The 16918-nt window shown below is 50.5% G+C and overlaps 6 protein-coding genes across 6 annotated transcripts; 2 read left to right on the top strand and 4 right to left on the bottom strand.

Moving 5' to 3' along the window:
• The first annotated feature begins 1 nt into the window (after nt 1).
• On the top strand, nt 2-2523 carry BU24DRAFT_417238 (Vps5-domain-containing protein). The gene is made up of 6 exons (XM_033526669.1): nt 2-142; nt 206-274; nt 336-835; nt 896-1270; nt 1324-1926; nt 1979-2523. Exons 1-6 carry the CDS (start codon nt 106-108, stop codon nt 2168-2170), a joined length of 1776 nt encoding a protein of 591 aa, XP_033389946.1. The 5' UTR covers nt 2-105; the 3' UTR covers nt 2171-2523.
• Nucleotides 2462-4204, bottom strand: BU24DRAFT_487994 (Cryptochrome/photolyase FAD-binding domain-containing protein; the record flags this gene model as incomplete). Its single annotated transcript, XM_033533511.1, has 3 exons — nt 2462-2634; nt 2709-4103; nt 4168-4204. The coding sequence occupies 3 exons, from the start codon at nt 4202-4204 to the stop codon at nt 2462-2464; spliced, it is 1605 nt and encodes a 534-aa protein (XP_033389945.1).
• A 2624-nt stretch (nt 4205-6828) lies between these two features.
• BU24DRAFT_23754 (alkaline phosphatase-like protein) lies at nt 6829-9593 on the top strand. Its single transcript, XM_033522253.1, has 5 exons — nt 6829-7310; nt 7402-7423; nt 7488-7690; nt 7748-7834; nt 7897-9593. The coding sequence occupies exons 1-5, from the start codon at nt 7211-7213 to the stop codon at nt 9450-9452; spliced, it is 1968 nt and encodes a 655-aa protein (XP_033389944.1). The 5' UTR covers nt 6829-7210; the 3' UTR covers nt 9453-9593.
• A 440-nt stretch (nt 9594-10033) lies between these two features.
• On the bottom strand, nt 10034-12109 carry BU24DRAFT_23557 (uncharacterized protein). Its single transcript, XM_033522228.1, has 2 exons — nt 11860-12109; nt 10034-11777 (listed from the first exon to the last, which is right to left on the bottom strand). Exons 1-2 carry the CDS (start codon nt 11962-11964, stop codon nt 10161-10163), a joined length of 1722 nt encoding a protein of 573 aa, XP_033389943.1. The 5' UTR covers nt 11965-12109; the 3' UTR covers nt 10034-10160.
• A 488-nt stretch (nt 12110-12597) lies between these two features.
• Nucleotides 12598-14189, bottom strand: BU24DRAFT_337735 (uncharacterized protein; the record flags this gene model as incomplete). Its single annotated transcript, XM_033523101.1, has 5 exons — nt 12598-12639; nt 12695-13775; nt 13827-13945; nt 13996-14048; nt 14111-14189. The coding sequence occupies 5 exons, from the start codon at nt 14187-14189 to the stop codon at nt 12598-12600; spliced, it is 1374 nt and encodes a 457-aa protein (XP_033389942.1).
• A 724-nt stretch (nt 14190-14913) lies between these two features.
• Nucleotides 14914-16768, bottom strand: BU24DRAFT_446583 (cell division control protein 42 precursor). The gene is made up of 6 exons (XM_033530778.1): nt 16329-16768; nt 16239-16271; nt 16043-16101; nt 15777-15957; nt 15486-15718; nt 14914-15423 (listed from the first exon to the last, which is right to left on the bottom strand). The coding sequence occupies exons 1-6, from the start codon at nt 16356-16358 to the stop codon at nt 15354-15356; spliced, it is 606 nt and encodes a 201-aa protein (XP_033389941.1). The 5' UTR covers nt 16359-16768; the 3' UTR covers nt 14914-15353.
• Nucleotides 16769-16918: the final 150 nt, after the last annotated feature.

The raw sequence follows: 16918 nt of genomic DNA, 5'->3' as shown, positions 1-16918 counted from the left end.
GAATCACCACAGCTACAGCCAACGTCCCGTCGTCTCTCCAGTCAATCAGTCAGTCAGTGCAATCCGAAGCTCTAAGACCTACTTTGGTACTCCGCCTTCGACGCAATGGATCTCGGTGACGAAGGAAGCTCCCCATGGGGTGGTAAGTTTATTCGACAATGTTCTCGTTGAGCGACCCACCGTCTTGCTAATTGCTGTCTTCTAGATGTACCTTCGAGGTCAAGCCCGTCGCAAAACCCTCCACGAACAGCTCCCGACGATGCCGCTGCACCTGGTATGCAGACTTTCCCAACAACACGGCTATATAGGCGTCGCCAGCTAATAATTGTGTACAGACACACTCGCCCCCCCGAAGGCTACCGCAAGCTCTGCTACCAATATATCTGCCGCTCCGCGATCGCCAGCCGGCCGAGGACCTCGTCGACGACAATATGGCGCGCAGCCCACCCGTATGGAAGCCGTCGACGATCCATTGGGTCCTTTGGGGGCAGCTACACCCCCTCCGGGACCAGAGGCACCGCCAGCCCCTCCTCAGAAGGAAACCGGGAACCAGCGCAACCAGCGCCCCTCGACTGCTGCCTCAGCATCATCAATCCGGGGTATGATGGATTCGGTGAACCTTGACGATGACGAAGAGGGTGACTCTAGAGAAGCCGACGGGCCTCGGATTCCTCCTCCCGTCCAACCACCAAGCAATGCGCCACCCCAACGACACGCCCAGCCCAGTATGAGCGTGGAGCAAGCGTCGAAACCATCGTTCTCTATCAGCGTGGGAGATCCACACAAGGTGGGCGACTTGACCAGCTCGCACACCGAATACGCAGTGTTCACCAAGGTTAGTATATTCCCAGTATTCATCGCAAGTGCTGCTTAGTTGACTGGGGGTAAACCTTAGACTAGCTCCAAAGCCTATCGGAAACCAGACTTTACCGTATCCCGCCGTTATCGCGATTTCTTGTGGTTATACAATCAATTGCACAACAACAACCCAGGTGTAATTATTCCGCCACCTCCGGAGAAACAAGCTGTTGGCCGTTTTGATGTCGACTTCGTTGAATCAAGACGAGCAGCGCTAGAGCGCATGTTGAACAAGATCACGGCACATCCCCAGCTACAACAGGATGGAGATCTCAAAATCTTCCTAGAGAGTGAGGCGTTCAGTTTGGATATCAAAAACAAAGAGCGCAAGGACCCTGGTCTTGGCGAGAGCAAAGGCATGTTTGGTTCCATGCTTGGAGGGTCGTCTGGAAAGTTCATTGAGCATGACGATGTAAGACCACCCCAGTTCACATAATGTCCAAGGATCAAGGCTGACTTCTAAAGTGGTTCCATGACCGAAAAGTCTATCTTGATGCGTTAGAGAATCAGCTCAAAGCCCTCTTAAAGGCCACCGATCTTGTTGTAGCGCAACGCAAAGGACTCGCCGAGTCCTGTGGCGATTTCTCCGCTTCCCTGCATTCACTCGCCGCCGTCGAACTCTCGCCAGCTCTGTCCGACCCACTCGACAGCTTATCAGACGTGCAGATTCGTATCAAGGAGCTTTATGAACGCCAAGCCCAGCAGGACGTCCTCACATTCGGCATAGTCATCGATGAGTACATACGCTTGATTGGCTCTGTTAAGACAGCTTTCTTGCAGCGTCAGAAATCCTACCATGCATGGCACGCCGCCGAGTCCGAGCTACAGAAGCGCAAAGCGACGCAGGACAAACTACTTCGACAAGGAAGGTCTCAGCAGGACAGGTTGAATCAGCTCAGCGCCGATGTGGCAGATGCAGAGAGGAAGGTGCACCAGACAAGACTTCTATTCGACGATATGGGCCGGCTGATGAGGGCTGAGTTGGAGAGGTTTGAGCGAGAAAAGGTGGAAGATTTCAAATCTGGGGTTGAGACATACCTTGAAAGTGCAGTGGAGGCACAGAAAGAGGTTCGAACTCCCGTGCCGATTATGCAGCGCAATTCAGCTAACTTGGAAACAGCTTATCGAAATCTGGGAGACTTTTCTCATGCAACTCGATACCGAGGACGGTGAAACATTCATTCCACCTGCCGGTGTTGTCGTTGCACCCCTGGCGGAAGATTCAGCTTCCCAGGGCGAGCGCCCAAGCAGCCAAGGTTCGGAAGGCATTGACTCTAGGCCCACAAGGTCAACTGGGGAGATAGAGGATTGATAGATATTGTTTTGCGGGTAACTAGTTGTTCTGGTCCCACTAATGGAGGCCCATTTTGATTGATGTGCGATAACCCACCTTGTTCTACATCATTTAATTACCCCACTCGCGAGATGGCTACACAAGTAACTTCATGCCTTCAAATTATTACACACTGGCTTGACCCTACTAGTACCGGACAATCGTCACGTTTCAGACGTAACTGAGCTCTTTATAACACCTGTGAGATACCAGGTATGTTGTCGTGTACATTTGCCCACTTAATAATTGGTGAAGGCATGGCCTGAATCATCAAGGCTCAGCATCAGCCATATCACTCTTGAATCTCTCAATAGCTCTCTGCTTTGTCTCTTTCCAATTGACGTGTGGCTTTGGGTATCCCAGTTTGTCAAATTCTTCTTTACTCAATCGGTCGTACGGCGCAAAAATGGCTTTTCCATGGACTTCTTTCAGCTCAGGGACCCCTTGCATGAATGTAAGGATCAGCATTGTCTTTCTATGCTTCGTGGAACGGGGCGCAAAGGACATGATGACTCACATTTGCGGATATAGTCTCCGTCTGGATCATTGCGCTCCGCCTGGGACACCGGATTGAAAACCGTGTATGAAGGCTCCCATCCTTGAGTGTTGTTTGAAAGATCCCAATCGATGAGTGTCTCTGCAAAGTATCGCTCGCCCCTACGATAATCGAGGAGCAAGTTGCAGTACAAGTAGGACGAGACATTCATCCGAAGACGGTTGTGCATGTAGGCTTCGGCGTTGAGCTGCCGCATACCCGCGTCTATGAAAGGCTCGCCGGTCGTGCCATTGATCCATTTCTTCCACCCTTCTTCGTCGTCTTCCCAATGGACAAAATCAAATTTCAAATTCTGGGGCAGATTCATGGCGGTGTGCGGAGTGGTGAGAGTGGTTTGGCGGTAGAGTTCGCGGAAGACGATTTCACGAACCCAACTGTAGACGCCTGCTTTGGCATTGGATTCACTGAAATCTGCACTTGCATCATTGTGGTCCCTAACCTTGCCAAGGGCTTCACGGATGGAGACCTGTCCACTTGAGAAATATGCAGACATGCGAGAGGTGCTGTCCTTGGCCGGATTCGAACGTGTCGCTGCGTACTTGTGGATTTGTTTGATGAAGGACTCCATTCGCTTCAAACCGGCGTCGTGGCCCGCTGGCCAGAGGCTCCGTATCCTCGATCGTTCTTTCTCAGAAGGGAACTCCTTATCTTTGGAAGGTTTTGGAAGCGGCGATGCAAAGAGGGACTTCAGTTCCTTTTCAAATTTGGCGTCGTTCTTTTGCGGATCAGGAACGACGTCGAGAAGTTCTGGATTTTCCCTGACGTATGAGAGCCACATTTTGTGGTAGGGCGTGAATACCTTCATCGGCTTCCCTGAGCTGGTGTTAAACGTGCCAGGCTCAACAATGGTCTGATCGTGGAACAAGGAGACCTGAACGGCAGAACCCGAAGCTTGGACGGCTTTGATGTCGCGATGTATCTCATCTACCTCATACTCGTAATTTGCGAATACATGGGAAACGCCTTGCTCCTTGATGAAATCGAGGATGACTGGCACATAGTCCTGCCGTTTCTCGGCATTTAGGAAGACGAGGGGTATGTGAAGAGACTCGAGGTCCTTTTGCATGATCCTGAGCGCTTCCAACATAAAGTCTACCCGTGCGGGGCTTGTCCCATGCCACGACTCTTCGGCGATGCAGTACACGTAGACACAGATTAACGGCGCCTTTGACTTTTTCGCTAGCTCCGAGGCGTGGTGTAGAGCCATATTATCCTGATATCGAAGATCTTTCCCTCGGAACCAGTGAACAACCTTTCGAACATCTTTGATCTCGTCCTGGGATTCGAGAGCAGAAAGTAGGTGATCGTAAGGGAGATCTTCGTCAACCTGTTTGGCGCGCTTCGTCGTGGGGTGGCCTAGGTGAGTGGTTGTTAGCTGATGCGAACTGATAGCATGCCTGAATTGAACAGTGTTGCTGACCGAGCTCAGAGCGAGAATATGCAGTTCGCTTGGACATGGCGGCCGCTGCGTACTGTCGGAAATTCGTAGGACGATGAGTGCTACGCGATAATCCCTTCGGAGGAATTACACTATCTGCTCCTATAGTGAATGGATTGTAGATCGTAGTGCAATCCAGGTGAGCTAAAGGCCTGCTGAGTATGTGTCTACAAGAGAAGAGAAGTGGACGTGCAATTGACATAAACGTAGATTAGTACACAATAACAGGAAGGAGGAAGTGGAATGCGAGGCACTGGAGAATGTTGGTTTATTGTATGTCTAAAAATCTACGAGTTCTGGTTAGTTACCTCATAATGAGTAGGTAGGTATACCTTAGGTTCCTAGGTACATAGGCAATTGCTGATGTTGGGGTACAATGGTGACGTCTTTCGTGCGCGATTGGGTCAGACTAAACCTAACATGGGCACACCTTGATGGATGGCAACGGTCGTTAGAGTCAGTGATATGCCCAAGATCGGGAAGAACACCAAATCATCCGAATAGATACAGCTAGAGAATCTCCCGAGCCCATGGTATCGGTTTCTGTCATCTCCAGGGTTGTAGCTCTCATGGGAATGCTGCTTGCATTCGAATGCCTTTGTTACTTCCTCTAGTGCCCGGAATCGCGCCGAGCTCTTCGCAGGTCAGATGAACCAGGAATCAGTAGGAAGCTTGATACAACGACACTGCACATATGAAGAAGTTTCTACATGATGTCTTACGCCGTAGTGATCATATTGATTCACGAATCCGGCATGTGGAGCTGAAGTATCGAACAAATAAACCCATCGTGTACGGGTACGTCCACCCACCTTTAATGAGTTAGCTGTGCGAATTTTCAGTACTCATTTCTGCTCATGTGCCAGTAGGTCAGGACTTGCAGGAGGAGGAATAATTAGGGAAAGATACATACTCTCCCACTGATAGTTCGAAGCATACAGTGATCTACACACCCTGGAAACCCTCGGCAGGTTGGTGTAAAGCTTTCTGGTGTGCAGCATAAGGCGCATACATACTTCTACATGGTATGTATGTATACTCCCACACACCGAACCAAGTAGCTGGGCTGATCCGTTGTTGGCGAAGAGCCCCATATCATTAATAGCCGGGTACCTGGATCGAAAGGTCACAGCTGGGCTAAGACCAGCCAGTAGATGGAATAGACCCTCCAAGGATCTAGAGACCGTGCATTGCGTGAAAAGATTTTATCAAGTTCCTACACGGTACAGAAAATTTACACCTTTAGTTGAAAACTTGAAGGCACGGCGTGCACCACTCGCGGCTTTGCCATGTTGTTCTAGTCCTTGAAAGAGGAAGAAAAGTCCAATGCACTATACAACGATCGGTGATTCCGAGAAAGGCTTTCCTTTCGACTGTCGTTCGAGGCATTCAATGTGGACAAAATGGACCAATGAGAGTGCGACTCAAGAGAACATGTACAAACTTATTCAGAAGACACGAGATGCGCAGTACATGTGGTAAGGAAAATGGACCGTAGTGATTGGAAGGATTGAGCACGTGTGAATTGTGGGAGGGTCTGGTGTTGGGGTTGTAATACGAATCGATGAAGATGAATGCATAAGGCGATGCCCTAGTTTGATCAACCGAGGGATACGGACTAGTTAGGAAGAGTAGAGCGTGAAAGTAAGTTCATTACGAGTAAGATGCAGCATGCCATGCTCCGTACTGTCACTTGTGAACAGTCCAAAGTATGTATTCGTAGCATAACTGTATCTACTGTCTACTGTCCAGGTAATTGCCTGATAAAGGATAACAACCTCCCGATCCCGCCTCCCCAATCAGGTTAGATGGGATGATGGGGTAATGATCAAAAGCAGTTAGTGGCCGCGGGACCATCGCATCGAGGATTCCCCAACATCCCAAATGCCATCCATGCCATCCAATCAGAGGACGCCCTTCATTCACGTTCACGCCAAGCATCAACCTCAACCCTCGCACCCACTTACCCGCCATCATTCCAAAGCAAAAAGTCTCGGTCATCTCACACTCGTCACATCAATTCAACTCAATTTTAATTAATTTCATGGCTTGTGAGATTATCATCGTCGCTCCAGTGATGAGTACTCGACCTTCCTGATCTTTTCCGTCATACAATCATTCACTGAAGGTACAGAGTACTAAGTACCAGCTACCGGTGATCATGACTAGATCCGATGCTCCCATCAGTCATTTCTTGTCTGTGTGTGTACATATGATCTATCTACCTACCGTGTATGTGATTGTACACACCTAGGTATGGATGTATGCTCTGTGAACAGTAATATTGCCGAACAGACAATAACTAGAGTCAGCGCATAACGAACCGTATGTATATCCTTAATCCGTTCCTTACAAGTACCTGTAGCTACCCTGGCACCCTGGACGTTCTAGCGATGCCTCTAGCGATTTTCTTCAAGCTCTCCAAGCTCTCCAAGCTCTCGCCCATAAGCAAGTGACAGCTCTGCAATCTACCACGAGGAGAGCTAACTGTCTTCACAGCCAATCTCGTGTCCACAACGACTCTTGTCTCCCACGTCGGCGGCGTCCCATCCTAAATGGATTCCTTCTCTTACAGCAAGATGGTGGACGTTTAGTGGCACGCCCGCCCCCGCCCCGAACTTTAGATAGACTAGGTCCTACGAGTGCACTAACTACGAGTAGTACGAGTAGGCAAAGTACGTTCTACAGCATACATTCAGTACGTTCTCTACTTGCCATTTGCCATTAGTGCATCATCATGATGCCTTGTATCCGCATCTTCCAGGGCCCTGGTCTACCCTTTTTTTCCCTTGGTTCGCATGGTTTGCCTGGCCCGCGTGGCGTGGCGTGGTGTGCCTGCACTAATCAAAGCTCACCCGTCTAAGCTCGACCGTCAATCCCTGGTGGTTGGGGGAGCTTCGTGCATGATGCAGCTATCCAGATTATTTTATAAAAGACTCCCCGTACGCTTTGCAAATTCCTACCGCGTCGTGAGATCTTTCATCCTCCTGAAGTCCCCAAAAGCCCACAGAGGTCCAAAATCAAAATGAGGTGCTCCATACAGTCAATTGGTCTCGCAGCTGCTCTGCTTGCGAGCGCTGTATCTGCTCAGACCTTCCAACGCCTGGGAACGTGTCCTACACTGGGTAAGTCCATTGCATTGCCAACCCTGGGCCTCCGTAACCCGGGCCAAACGAATTTTGAAAGATTGGTGCAATTGCTAACGGTTTTTGTCAGGATGCGTCTTTCCCCCCGATCAGTAAGCTGAAGCCATTCGCAACCACCACACGAGGCAACCTCTTGTACTTACGTATCCAATCTAGGGCCGACTTCTTGGCTGGGCAGTACTTCGACATCCGTCTGGAGGTTCACGCCCCCAAGAACGGTTCGGAGGCCATTGGCCTGCCTCCGGATGAGAAGTTTACCTTCACCATTGCTCGTGGAAATGAGACTGCAAAGCCAGTGACTGAGTTCTTCAAACTCGAAGAGCCAAAGCTGGAGAAGTGGAACTTCACTTGGTACGAGGGTACGTTGAACTGTCTATAGGGTCCCACCGAGACTTTGGAATGCTAACATTGCGCAGATCTCTTCGCCAAGGATGCAAAGCAGCCTTCCGTTGTCGATGTGACGTCGAAGGCATACCGACGGGTTGCTCTCTACGAGCCTGGTGGTAGGATAACCCACGCACTCGCACGCGATGCAAGGAATTGCAAGCTAACAAGCGCCCCGTAGAGTACACGGCAACCCTCAGCTACAACAATGGCAGCACCACCACGGCCACCTGGCTGGTGCGTGACCTGGTTGAGGAGCGCAAGGCGAAGAATATAATCTTCTTCATCGGCGACGGCATGACCACCAACATGATCACAGCGGCACGCTTGATCGGACACAAGACCATCAATGGAAAGTACCAGAGTCTCATGCAGCTGGACAAATTCCCCGTCCTTGGTCACCAGATGACGCACTCCATCGACAGCTTCATCACCGATTCGGCGAACTCGGCCTCTGCCCTGTACACTGGACACAAGAGCTCGGTCAATGCTCTCGGAGTCTACGCAGATTCCAGCAAGAACCCCTTCGATGACCCTAAGGTTGAGACCATCGCTGAGATCTTCCACCGCCTCACTGGTGGCCTCGTCGGTATTGTCTCCACTGCCTTCATCGCAGATGCCACGCCCGCTGCTTTGACCGCCCACACGCGTGACCGCAACCAGTACGGCCACGTCGTTGATACCTTCTTGAACGGAATTACCAACTACACTTGGACTAAGTGGGACGGACCCGACGTTCTCTTCGGAGGAGGTGCCGAGCAGTTCTATAACTCTACCTTGGGCGGCAAAACCTACCAAGACAAGGACTACTACGAGGAGTTTGCCAAGAAGGGTTACAAGATTGTCCTCAACAACACCCAGCTTCAGGCTGCCAGCTCCAACGAGAAGACCCTTGGTATCTTCTCCACGTCCGTCATGTCCAAGTGGCTTGATCGCAACGTCTACAAGGTCAACCTTAACCAGACCCTTTCCCCCACCGGCGACAAGACCGCTGCACTCGACCAGCCCGGTCTCAAGGAGATGACCCTCAAGGCCATCGACATTCTGCACAACCGTGCCGGTGACAAGGGATTCTTCCTCATGTCAGAGGCTGCCTCCATCGACAAGATGATGCACGTTCTAGACTACGACCGTGCTCTTGGTGAGTTGCTGGAGCTGGACGACACGGTGAAGGCGACCGTCAAGAAGATCCAGGATCTAGGCTGCGAGAAGGAGACCCTTATTCTCGTCTCATCCGATCATGGCCACGGCTTTGACGTGATGGGATCTGTTGATACGAAATACTTCGCCGCACAGAAAGAGGACCGCAAGAAACGTAACGCCGTGGGTGTATACCAGAATTCTGGTCTCTCACAGTACACCAACACCGGAAACCTGACCTACACCGACTCCAACTTCCCCTCCAACTGGAGCCCCCGCTACACTCTGTTCCAGGGTCTCATGGCTGATCCTGATCGCCGTGAGACCTGGAGCGTCCACAAGGACGGCCCAAGGAAGCCTGCGGCCGAGCTTGTGAAGGACTCTGGTGACGTCTATGTCAATCCCAAGGATGGCCAGGGTGGTCTTTTGCTCAACGGCACGCTTCCCCTCTCTGATGAACAGGGAGTCCACTCTCTGACAGATGTTGCCGTCTTTGCCCAGGGTCCCTGCCAGGAGACATTTGGTGGTGTGTACAACAGCATCGACATCTTCTTCAAGATGGCAGAGTGCTTCGGTCTTGCAAGAGGTAAAGCATAGACCAATTAAATGTTCTCGGGCGGGCTGCGTGCCTTGTGATGGCAACGAAATGATGAACCTGGAGTTAGAATAGAACGCATAATTGTATATACATGTAATGTGACGAAGCAGCAATTTTTAATGTTATTATATATCTACCGCATGTAATTATTCGTTCCCGCATGTCATTGTGAAATGAAATCGTTTTGTATGGCTGAAGAGAGCTGGACGCCAAATCGCGCCTTCTGTCGGTTCCCACGACTACTATACTTCACGGTTCTACTCTGAAACATTCTACTGGCAGGTTCATATCTTAATTTCTGCAATACCTCTTACAACCATATGTATATTGTGTCAAGTGATACGTGAGGGCTCGAGCAAGAACATTTTGTACACCGCGTTCTTCGCGAAGTGCTGCACCCCTTTGGACAGTTCGAATTTGCAAAATATTGAACCTAATGAACAAATTACAGCTGAAGGGGAAGAGAAGGAATACCACAACCCCCACCGGTCTTGAATGTAAATAATGGACCATGTCCTACCAAATTTGCTATAGACATACAGGATACGATACAGCCGTCATTCATTCCAAGTCCACAAACCCAATTGTCAACTGCTGACCACTCCGCAATGAGGCGTTTGACTCGAAAGATATTTGTACGGCTACTGCACTACTGCTAGAAACTGCAGTCTATACTTGTCTTCCAACTAGGCAATCTTCGATCACATTTACATCTTCGCATCGGCTTTCGTTCCAACACCCGCTCTCCACTCTTTATCTGGGGGTGTAAGTTGAAAAGAGCGCCTTAGTCTCCACCTATTGTACCACTCCACAAGTTTCGGCCTTCTTTCGCTCCATGCGATACTCATCTGATCCAGCATGCCAATCGCCACGAGGACGGAGACTTCGTCCATATTGGCGCGGCCACTGGGCGGGTCACCCAGCACTCCTTCCATAACTGCTTTTTCCAATCGATCCAATCCACGCTGTATTTTCAGCAATTGGCCTTCGAGCCACACATCCAATTTAACACCCCTCTCCTCTCTGATCCTATGCTCATACACAATGAGAACAGCCGCATCCATGATGCCGTCTGCGCAGGCATGCAATGCTCGCTGTTGGAAATATCTCGTGTCCTTCTTCCTCTTCACATCTATGAGATCGTCAAGATATTCGCATATAACTCTACTATCGAAGATACCGTCAGGCACATCCGCGGTAACAAGGCATGGTATCTTTGCCAAGGGGTTGAACGCTGCGACTTCCTCATTGTTGTCGGACCAACCAGGATAGGGAATCGGACAGACAACGACTTTGTGAAGAGTAATGTGGCTTTCTAGTCCATATTCCAGAGCAAGCATAAACACCTTTCTTGTGTATGGAGAGGCGTGATGGTAGAAGAGTTTCATCGGAGGGATCTTCTTTCCTTCTGCCAGAGGGACAGGAGACTTGACTTGTGGAGGAATGACCCTGGAGATTTGGAAGTTCCAGCGCGGAAAGTGCACCTGGTACCCCTTGGAATTTCGGATAACCACCTCGCTGGTGGTGAGCGCGACGAGACGGCCGCGGTCCTTGTGACTTTGGCCGTAGTCGGACGGGGAGACTTCGACCTCGTCATTCTCTTGAAGACCTAATGCATCGTTTTCGACAATCCCCGCTTTCACGGGGGTCCGGGTCGTCGACATCTGCAGTCTTTCTTCCACCTGTTTTCCATTCAGCCTCTGCGCGATTGCTGATTTCTTCTTTGCTTCCGAGACAGCATTCATGAATCTCTTCACCCATGCGAATGTTCTGGGAAATGCCTCCTCACTTATGCCGCCTCCACGCAGGCTGTCTGTCATTGCAGTGTCCAAGATTAACCATTCGAATGGCCAAATCGCGTCGATATCTGCAACAGTCGGTCCACGGTCCCCAAGAATCCAACGTCTACCATCTTTCAGGAAGGTATTTTCCATGATGTCGAAAGCCTGGCGAAGGTGTTGCAATCCCTGACCCCGCCCCTTCTCCATCAATCCAGATGTCATCCTCATCCCGCCCATCAAGCTAGCTCTGTCGTCAAGAAATTTGCTGTCTTGCAACAGCCCACCAGGCATCCAGTACGGGATGCATTTGACGGCATTTGCAAATATTCCGCCATCAATGGTGTAGTTCTGTAGCAATCTGCGAGTCCCTTCTTCGGAAGGGGTTTTCACTGAGAGGGCACCGCCTGGATAGATAGACTCAAGCGTGTCGATTATTAGACGAGAATCACAATATACATCCCTTCCTATTGCCATGACAGGTATGCGTCTGTACGCGACACCTAAGAGAGATAGGTCGGGGCGAGGCATGTAAGGTGGTTGGATCTAGACATAAGTGAGCTGTTATGTGCCAAAGGTCCTCTAGAAGACTTGGGCACTTCAAACGAGGGAAGTCTGAAGAACGCACGCATTCATCGTAATCAATGTTTCGCAGCCAGAGGTACCATAGTACTCTATGCGAAAAGATTGAAGCTGCATAGTGAAACAAAATAGGTTTATCGGTATTGCCCATAATGTCCCCAGTTGCCAACTTCAAGGTAGTAAATATGCGAGAAGCTTTTCGTCAGACTGTATGGAACGATAGTTGGAACGCACATAACCATGCAGCCAGTCAAAATCGTGTTACTTATAGGAGAATTGCATTTAACCAGACCTACCGTAATCGGCTACACTGAGGATCCTCGTTCGAGGATACCTACCCCACCTTGATCTGCCGGCGATCAATTCTGTATCGACCGGCACGAGTCAAGCGCCGCGCCCGCCCTGATAATGTTCTGGCAATTGCCTTTTCCTTCAGCAATAAATGGAAACATGCCGAAGAAAACGACTGCTTGACACGAGTGTAGCTGGGATCAAAAGTTGGACAAGCTCATTGTGTAGGAATACCACGAGCCACTTGCGAGCAGCTATTACTTGTTCAGCGCAATGCTTCAGTATGTTTATATATAGTACAATAGAATACAGCCATGGAGCCATATCGGACATGCCCATAAGTGAACAATGGAAGGAGGGCTTCAGAAGGGCTAATGGGACTCTACTGTCGGATCTAGATGCTGGGCGCAGGAAGGAAACAAGAGGATATCTGAACAGTCACAAACAAGTCTACAGAGTGCTATGTGCTGTACCCTGATTCGTAGTCGTGTGCTCATCGTCGGTTAGAAGCATCGCCATTTGGCTCAAAGTCTAACTGCATTGTTTGTCAGAAACACCTACAGTAAAAGTAATAGTGGGGTTGCTCTTACCGAATTGCCATTGTAGAGTCTCGAATCTCTCGTGTCGACATCCCTCTGGTCGGCAAGCGTTCGAACCCGAATGCCCGTCGCCGCGGACGCACTTGATGGGTTGGAGGTTTCGGCGCTCTGATCTCCTAAGACCCGTCCAGAGGATGGCTGTTGCGGTGTACCTTGGTTCTGTTCGCCACTTCCGACAACAGAACCTATCATGCCCCCCACATAGCCTGCAGTAGAGCTTGCCAGGCCGAAAATGCTACTGACAAGGCCTGTGACGCCTCCAGCAACACCTCCGATAATGCCACTGTCAGTACCCGTGTATGCATCAGAATAACCCCGGACGGGTATTAGGACTAAAGTGGCACTTGGGGCGAGATCGATATCTCCTAAAGAATCATTTTCGTCTCCAGCAGACAGCTCTCGGCTCGGAAGTGGTGCTTGTATCTGCTTGAAGAAATAGGGCGGGATCTTTTCGTTCGGAGATTCCGTCCTTTCCTTGATCTCACGATCGACCCATGGACGGACCTCAGCCTGCAGCGTGGCCGTCCGTGGGAAAGTCGACCTTATGGTCTTTCCGTCAAATAACCGGACGTTTAAATTCACAATGCTCGCTTGTGATGCATTCCTGCCTGAAGCGATTGGCGATTTCGATTGTATGGTGGAGTTTCCTGTTGACCTTTCGCGCTCCGCCTTGCGGGCCTCCGCCTGTGCCCTGCGCTCCACCTTATCTGCTTCAATGCGGGCCTGTATGCGAGCCAGCTCCTCCTTCTCTTCCTGCTTCTTCTTGCGAAGGGTTTCTCGTGCGCTCGCTTGTGCGGCTTGCGCAGCGGAGACGTTGTGTTCAGGATTACTCGTCGTCGCTCTCTGCTTGCCTTTGGCACTTGTAGTAGCAGCGGGGGGAGGGTGAGGAGGAGATGGTGGTGACGGCGGGGATTCTTGGACAGTCGATCTGGTGTTCGGAGCGTCGAGAGCTGATGAAGTTGCGGGATCAGCAGGTATAGGTACAGGCGGCGCGCCCAGCGCCGATCTGATCTTGTTTATAAAGAGGTCTTTCGTGACACCAACTGATATTTGTTCCTTCAAGGTACCGTTGCTGTATTGCTGTTAGTAGAGCCATGCTTGCAGGTAGATGTACAAAGCCTACTGTATCACAACCAAAGTGGGCGTACTTGATAGTGGGCAAAAGGCAGAGAGGAAACCAGCTTCGGTGGAACCAGCATCAAGCCGGAGGAGCACAGCCTTTTGCTGGAGAAGGTTGGAAATCTAAAGCTATCAGCCTGAAATGATGCAAAGGGAGTACAACGCATACCTACCCAGCCACTTTGTAGCCAGTCGTCTTCCCACCTAACACTTTCTGGCCCGTCATCTTGAGCGGGAAGTGGGATTAGGATTCGTCGAAGTAAGGGAAAGTTGGCGGGCGTTGCTCACCTCGGACAAAGCATGCAACCAGCTTCTGTTCCTGAATAGCGAGGCCAATGCCGCTTTGGAGAGTTCCCTGATAGAACATAGTGGTCGCGGGCCAGTACCGGTGTACAGGTCGATTGCTGGTATCGATTATACGTATGGAGGATCGTGTTCGTATACCTCGAGAATGGTATCAGAATGGAGTCATTGGACTACTGGATACCTAGGTGGTTACAGAACCGCCGGGTGGAGTAATAAAGTGGAGGGGAGGGATGAAGCTCGGGGCAAGGACAGGAACCCCGGCCCGGGCGTCGTGGCGTCTCAACTCTCAAGCCTTCAGCCTCTTTCTCCCCACTCGTACTTTAGGTAAGGTAACTAATATCTCTTGTCCGTATGCACATATGTACCTCGTAGTTACTACATACATACATAGGTACAAACCCTTTCACCTACCTACAAGGCATATGTAGCGTATTCATCTCGACGTGCCCGCATGACCGCTTCTCTCATCGTTCATTACATACTGCAACACAATATACACCACATACGTAACAGACCAATCATTGTATCAACCATACTACTCCATACACCCTAATGCTACACCGTGAGCAAGGGACGTTCCTTGTACGGCTTGACCGACCTATCCAGAGAGGCGTGCTGCAAACGCGCGATTACTGCGCGTTGCTGGGGATTCAGCTTATAGGATAACTAAGATCGAATTTTATGATATAGAGCGCCACTTCTAATAAGAACGGTGATAGACGAGTGCAAATCGAGTCTTTGCTCACATTGGTCACTGGGTAGTTGGAGTGAAATGGCAAGGGTCAGAAATGGAAATGCTGAAATATACTTAGTTCTCTCCCTAACGAAGTCATCAACGACCAGCATGCGGAAGGAGAGCAAATGGTGTGCTACTTCATTATGCCCGCTATCTACACACAACTGCACAAAATATGAAATGCTTCAATCATGCTGATCCGACGAAAAGAGGCTCCAAATGCAGAAATGATGTAAACCCGACTCCTATAATGGACCCGCCGCGCGAGTCTCTTGGTGTACCCTCCCCTTCAGAATAGCCATGTGACATGGGGTCGTGCAAAGGAAGGTGTGCATACAAAATCTCATCAAGAGATGCCTTCCAAGCCCTTCCTGTATATCGTCGCTACCCCCCAGCATTCAATCGTCGATTTATGTTCCGGTTCCGCGATGGTATTCTCATTATTCCGACCGGTGGCGCACTATCCGAGGTGCGAGAAAAGCCTCCTGCTTATAGTATGACACATTTCTTGTCCTTCTTGTTTCCCCTGGGTTGTTGAGGGCGTGGGCTGAGGACAGCACTTTTGGGGATGCGTTAGCACGAAATGTAAAAAGTGATTGCAAGCACTAGGAAATAACATACCGGATCGCTTCGTCAAACACGCTCTTAAGATTTCGCTGTGTCAGTGCAGAGCACTCGAGATATTTCTGTGCCTTTATTTCCTTGGCCACCATCACCGCCTGCTCGTACTGGATAGGGGCCATCTTTTTCTGCCTCAAGCTTTCCTTTGTGCCTTCGTCATCGCGCAAATCCAACTTCGTTCCAACGAGGATGATAGGCACGCCGGGGGCATGATGGTCGATCTCGGGGTACCACTACGGCACGGAAAAGTCAGTTCATGCTGGGTGGCCACAGGAGACGTGTTGCGCGTACCTTTGCCTTGACGTTGTCGAAAGACGGAGGGCTGACGATGGAGAAACAGATGAGGAAAACGTCTGTTTGCGGGTATGATAGCGGGCGGAGCCTGTCATAATCTTCTTGGCCGGCGGTGTCCCAAAGTCCCAAGCTTATGGGTTTCCCGTCGACCATCACGTTCGCCGAGTAGTTGTCAAACCTGATGGGACGATTAGTCTCAGGGGAGGGTTGAGATTCGATTGACCGTGTCGTGGAAGGCATCGTGTCGGCGGCGGCGAACTTACACGGTCGGGATGTACTCGCCGGGGAAGGCATTTGTTGTGTAGGAGATCAGAAGGCATGTCTATGATGGTGAGGTTAGCTCATGGTGCCTCCCATTCTAGTACAGATACAACGCGCAAGGACAGGAAGAAGGAAGGAGCAGAGAGGAAGAGATGGGAGGGAAGGAAGAGGTAGGAGATAGGATGAAGAGATGCTTACCTTGCCTACAGCACCATCACCGGTCACGACACACTGTCGAATGTTAGCCAGAAAGTTTGACTGATAGCGCTATGTGATACAATGTCGCACCTTGAGGGACTGAGTTGTCGGTGCAGCCATCGTGGAGGTGGCTGATAAAGTTGGGAGCTGGGCCTCTCCCTAGGAATGAATTCTCGATTTTCGAGTCTCTATAGGGACTGGAGCCTTGGGTGCTTGGATGGCGGTCGGACGTTGGGATGGAGAGAGAAAGAGAGGTGTAGAAGAAGAAGAAGGAGGAGAGGAGGACTTGGAAGTGTAAGGGTAGGTACGAGTAGGTTGTGGTTGGTGTTGTTGTGACTCGAGGGCAGCGAAGAGGCACGAGCAGGAGCCGAGTAGTATTGGATCGGATAACAAGTAGGTGATAGGTGATAGACTATCTCGAGGGTAGTAGGTGGTAGGTAGAGGTAGGTAGTATGTAGTAAGTGTACGAGTAGCAGTAAGGACTTGGGGGAGGGAGGGGGGAGGCGGGCGCAGAGAAGGTAAATGGTGGGCCGTCGGTGTTAGATAGGCGGTGGACGGTGGGCGGTGGCTGGGCAGATGGTGAACGATGCGCGCGCTCTCGCGTTGGATTGGGGGAAGAGAATAGCAAGCTAGCGAGAATGGAGGTGAAGCTGCCAGTATTACAAGTTCAAGTAGTCTCG

Source organism: Aaosphaeria arxii (assembly GCF_010015735.1).
Source record: "Aaosphaeria arxii CBS 175.79 unplaced genomic scaffold BU24scaffold_1, whole genome shotgun sequence".
In the NCBI taxonomy this organism is placed as follows: domain Eukaryota; kingdom Fungi; phylum Ascomycota; class Dothideomycetes; order Pleosporales; genus Aaosphaeria; species Aaosphaeria arxii.
Note: the sequence above shows the minus strand (reverse complement) of the source record. Positions and strands in the feature narration are given on the sequence as shown.

Excerpts from the sequence above, each read along its gene's own strand:
- BU24DRAFT_23557 (XM_033522228.1), bottom strand. The coding sequence starts at position 11,964 with ATGGGCAATACCGATAAACCTATTTTGTTTCACTATGCAGCTTCAATC. Across the intron at positions 11,778-11,859 it reads ACATTGATTACGATGAATGC|ATCCAACCACCTTACATGCC; the intron begins GTGCGTTCTTCA and ends ACTTATGTCTAG.
- BU24DRAFT_446583 (XM_033530778.1), bottom strand. The coding sequence starts at position 16,358 with ATGGCTGCACCGACAACTCAGTCCCTCAAG. Across the intron at positions 15,719-15,776 it reads TCGACAACGTCAAGGCAAAG|TGGTACCCCGAGATCGACCA; the intron begins GTACGCGCAACA and ends TCCGTGCCGTAG. Across the intron at positions 15,424-15,485 it reads GTGTTTGACGAAGCGATCCG|TGCTGTCCTCAGCCCACGCC; the intron begins GTATGTTATTTC and ends CATCCCCAAAAG.
- BU24DRAFT_23754 (XM_033522253.1), top strand. The coding sequence starts at position 7,211 with ATGAGGTGCTCCATACAGTCAATTGGTCTCGCAGCTGCTCTGCTTGCG. Across the intron at positions 7,311-7,401 it reads GGGAACGTGTCCTACACTGG|GATGCGTCTTTCCCCCCGAT; the intron begins GTAAGTCCATTG and ends GGTTTTTGTCAG. Across the intron at positions 7,835-7,896 it reads TGCTCTCTACGAGCCTGGTG|AGTACACGGCAACCCTCAGC; the intron begins GTAGGATAACCC and ends AGCGCCCCGTAG.
- BU24DRAFT_417238 (XM_033526669.1), top strand. The coding sequence starts at position 106 with ATGGATCTCGGTGACGAAGGAAGCTCCCCATGGGGTG. Across the intron at positions 275-335 it reads CGACGATGCCGCTGCACCTG|ACACACTCGCCCCCCCGAAG; the intron begins GTATGCAGACTT and ends AATTGTGTACAG. Across the intron at positions 836-895 it reads AATACGCAGTGTTCACCAAG|ACTAGCTCCAAAGCCTATCG; the intron begins GTTAGTATATTC and ends GGTAAACCTTAG.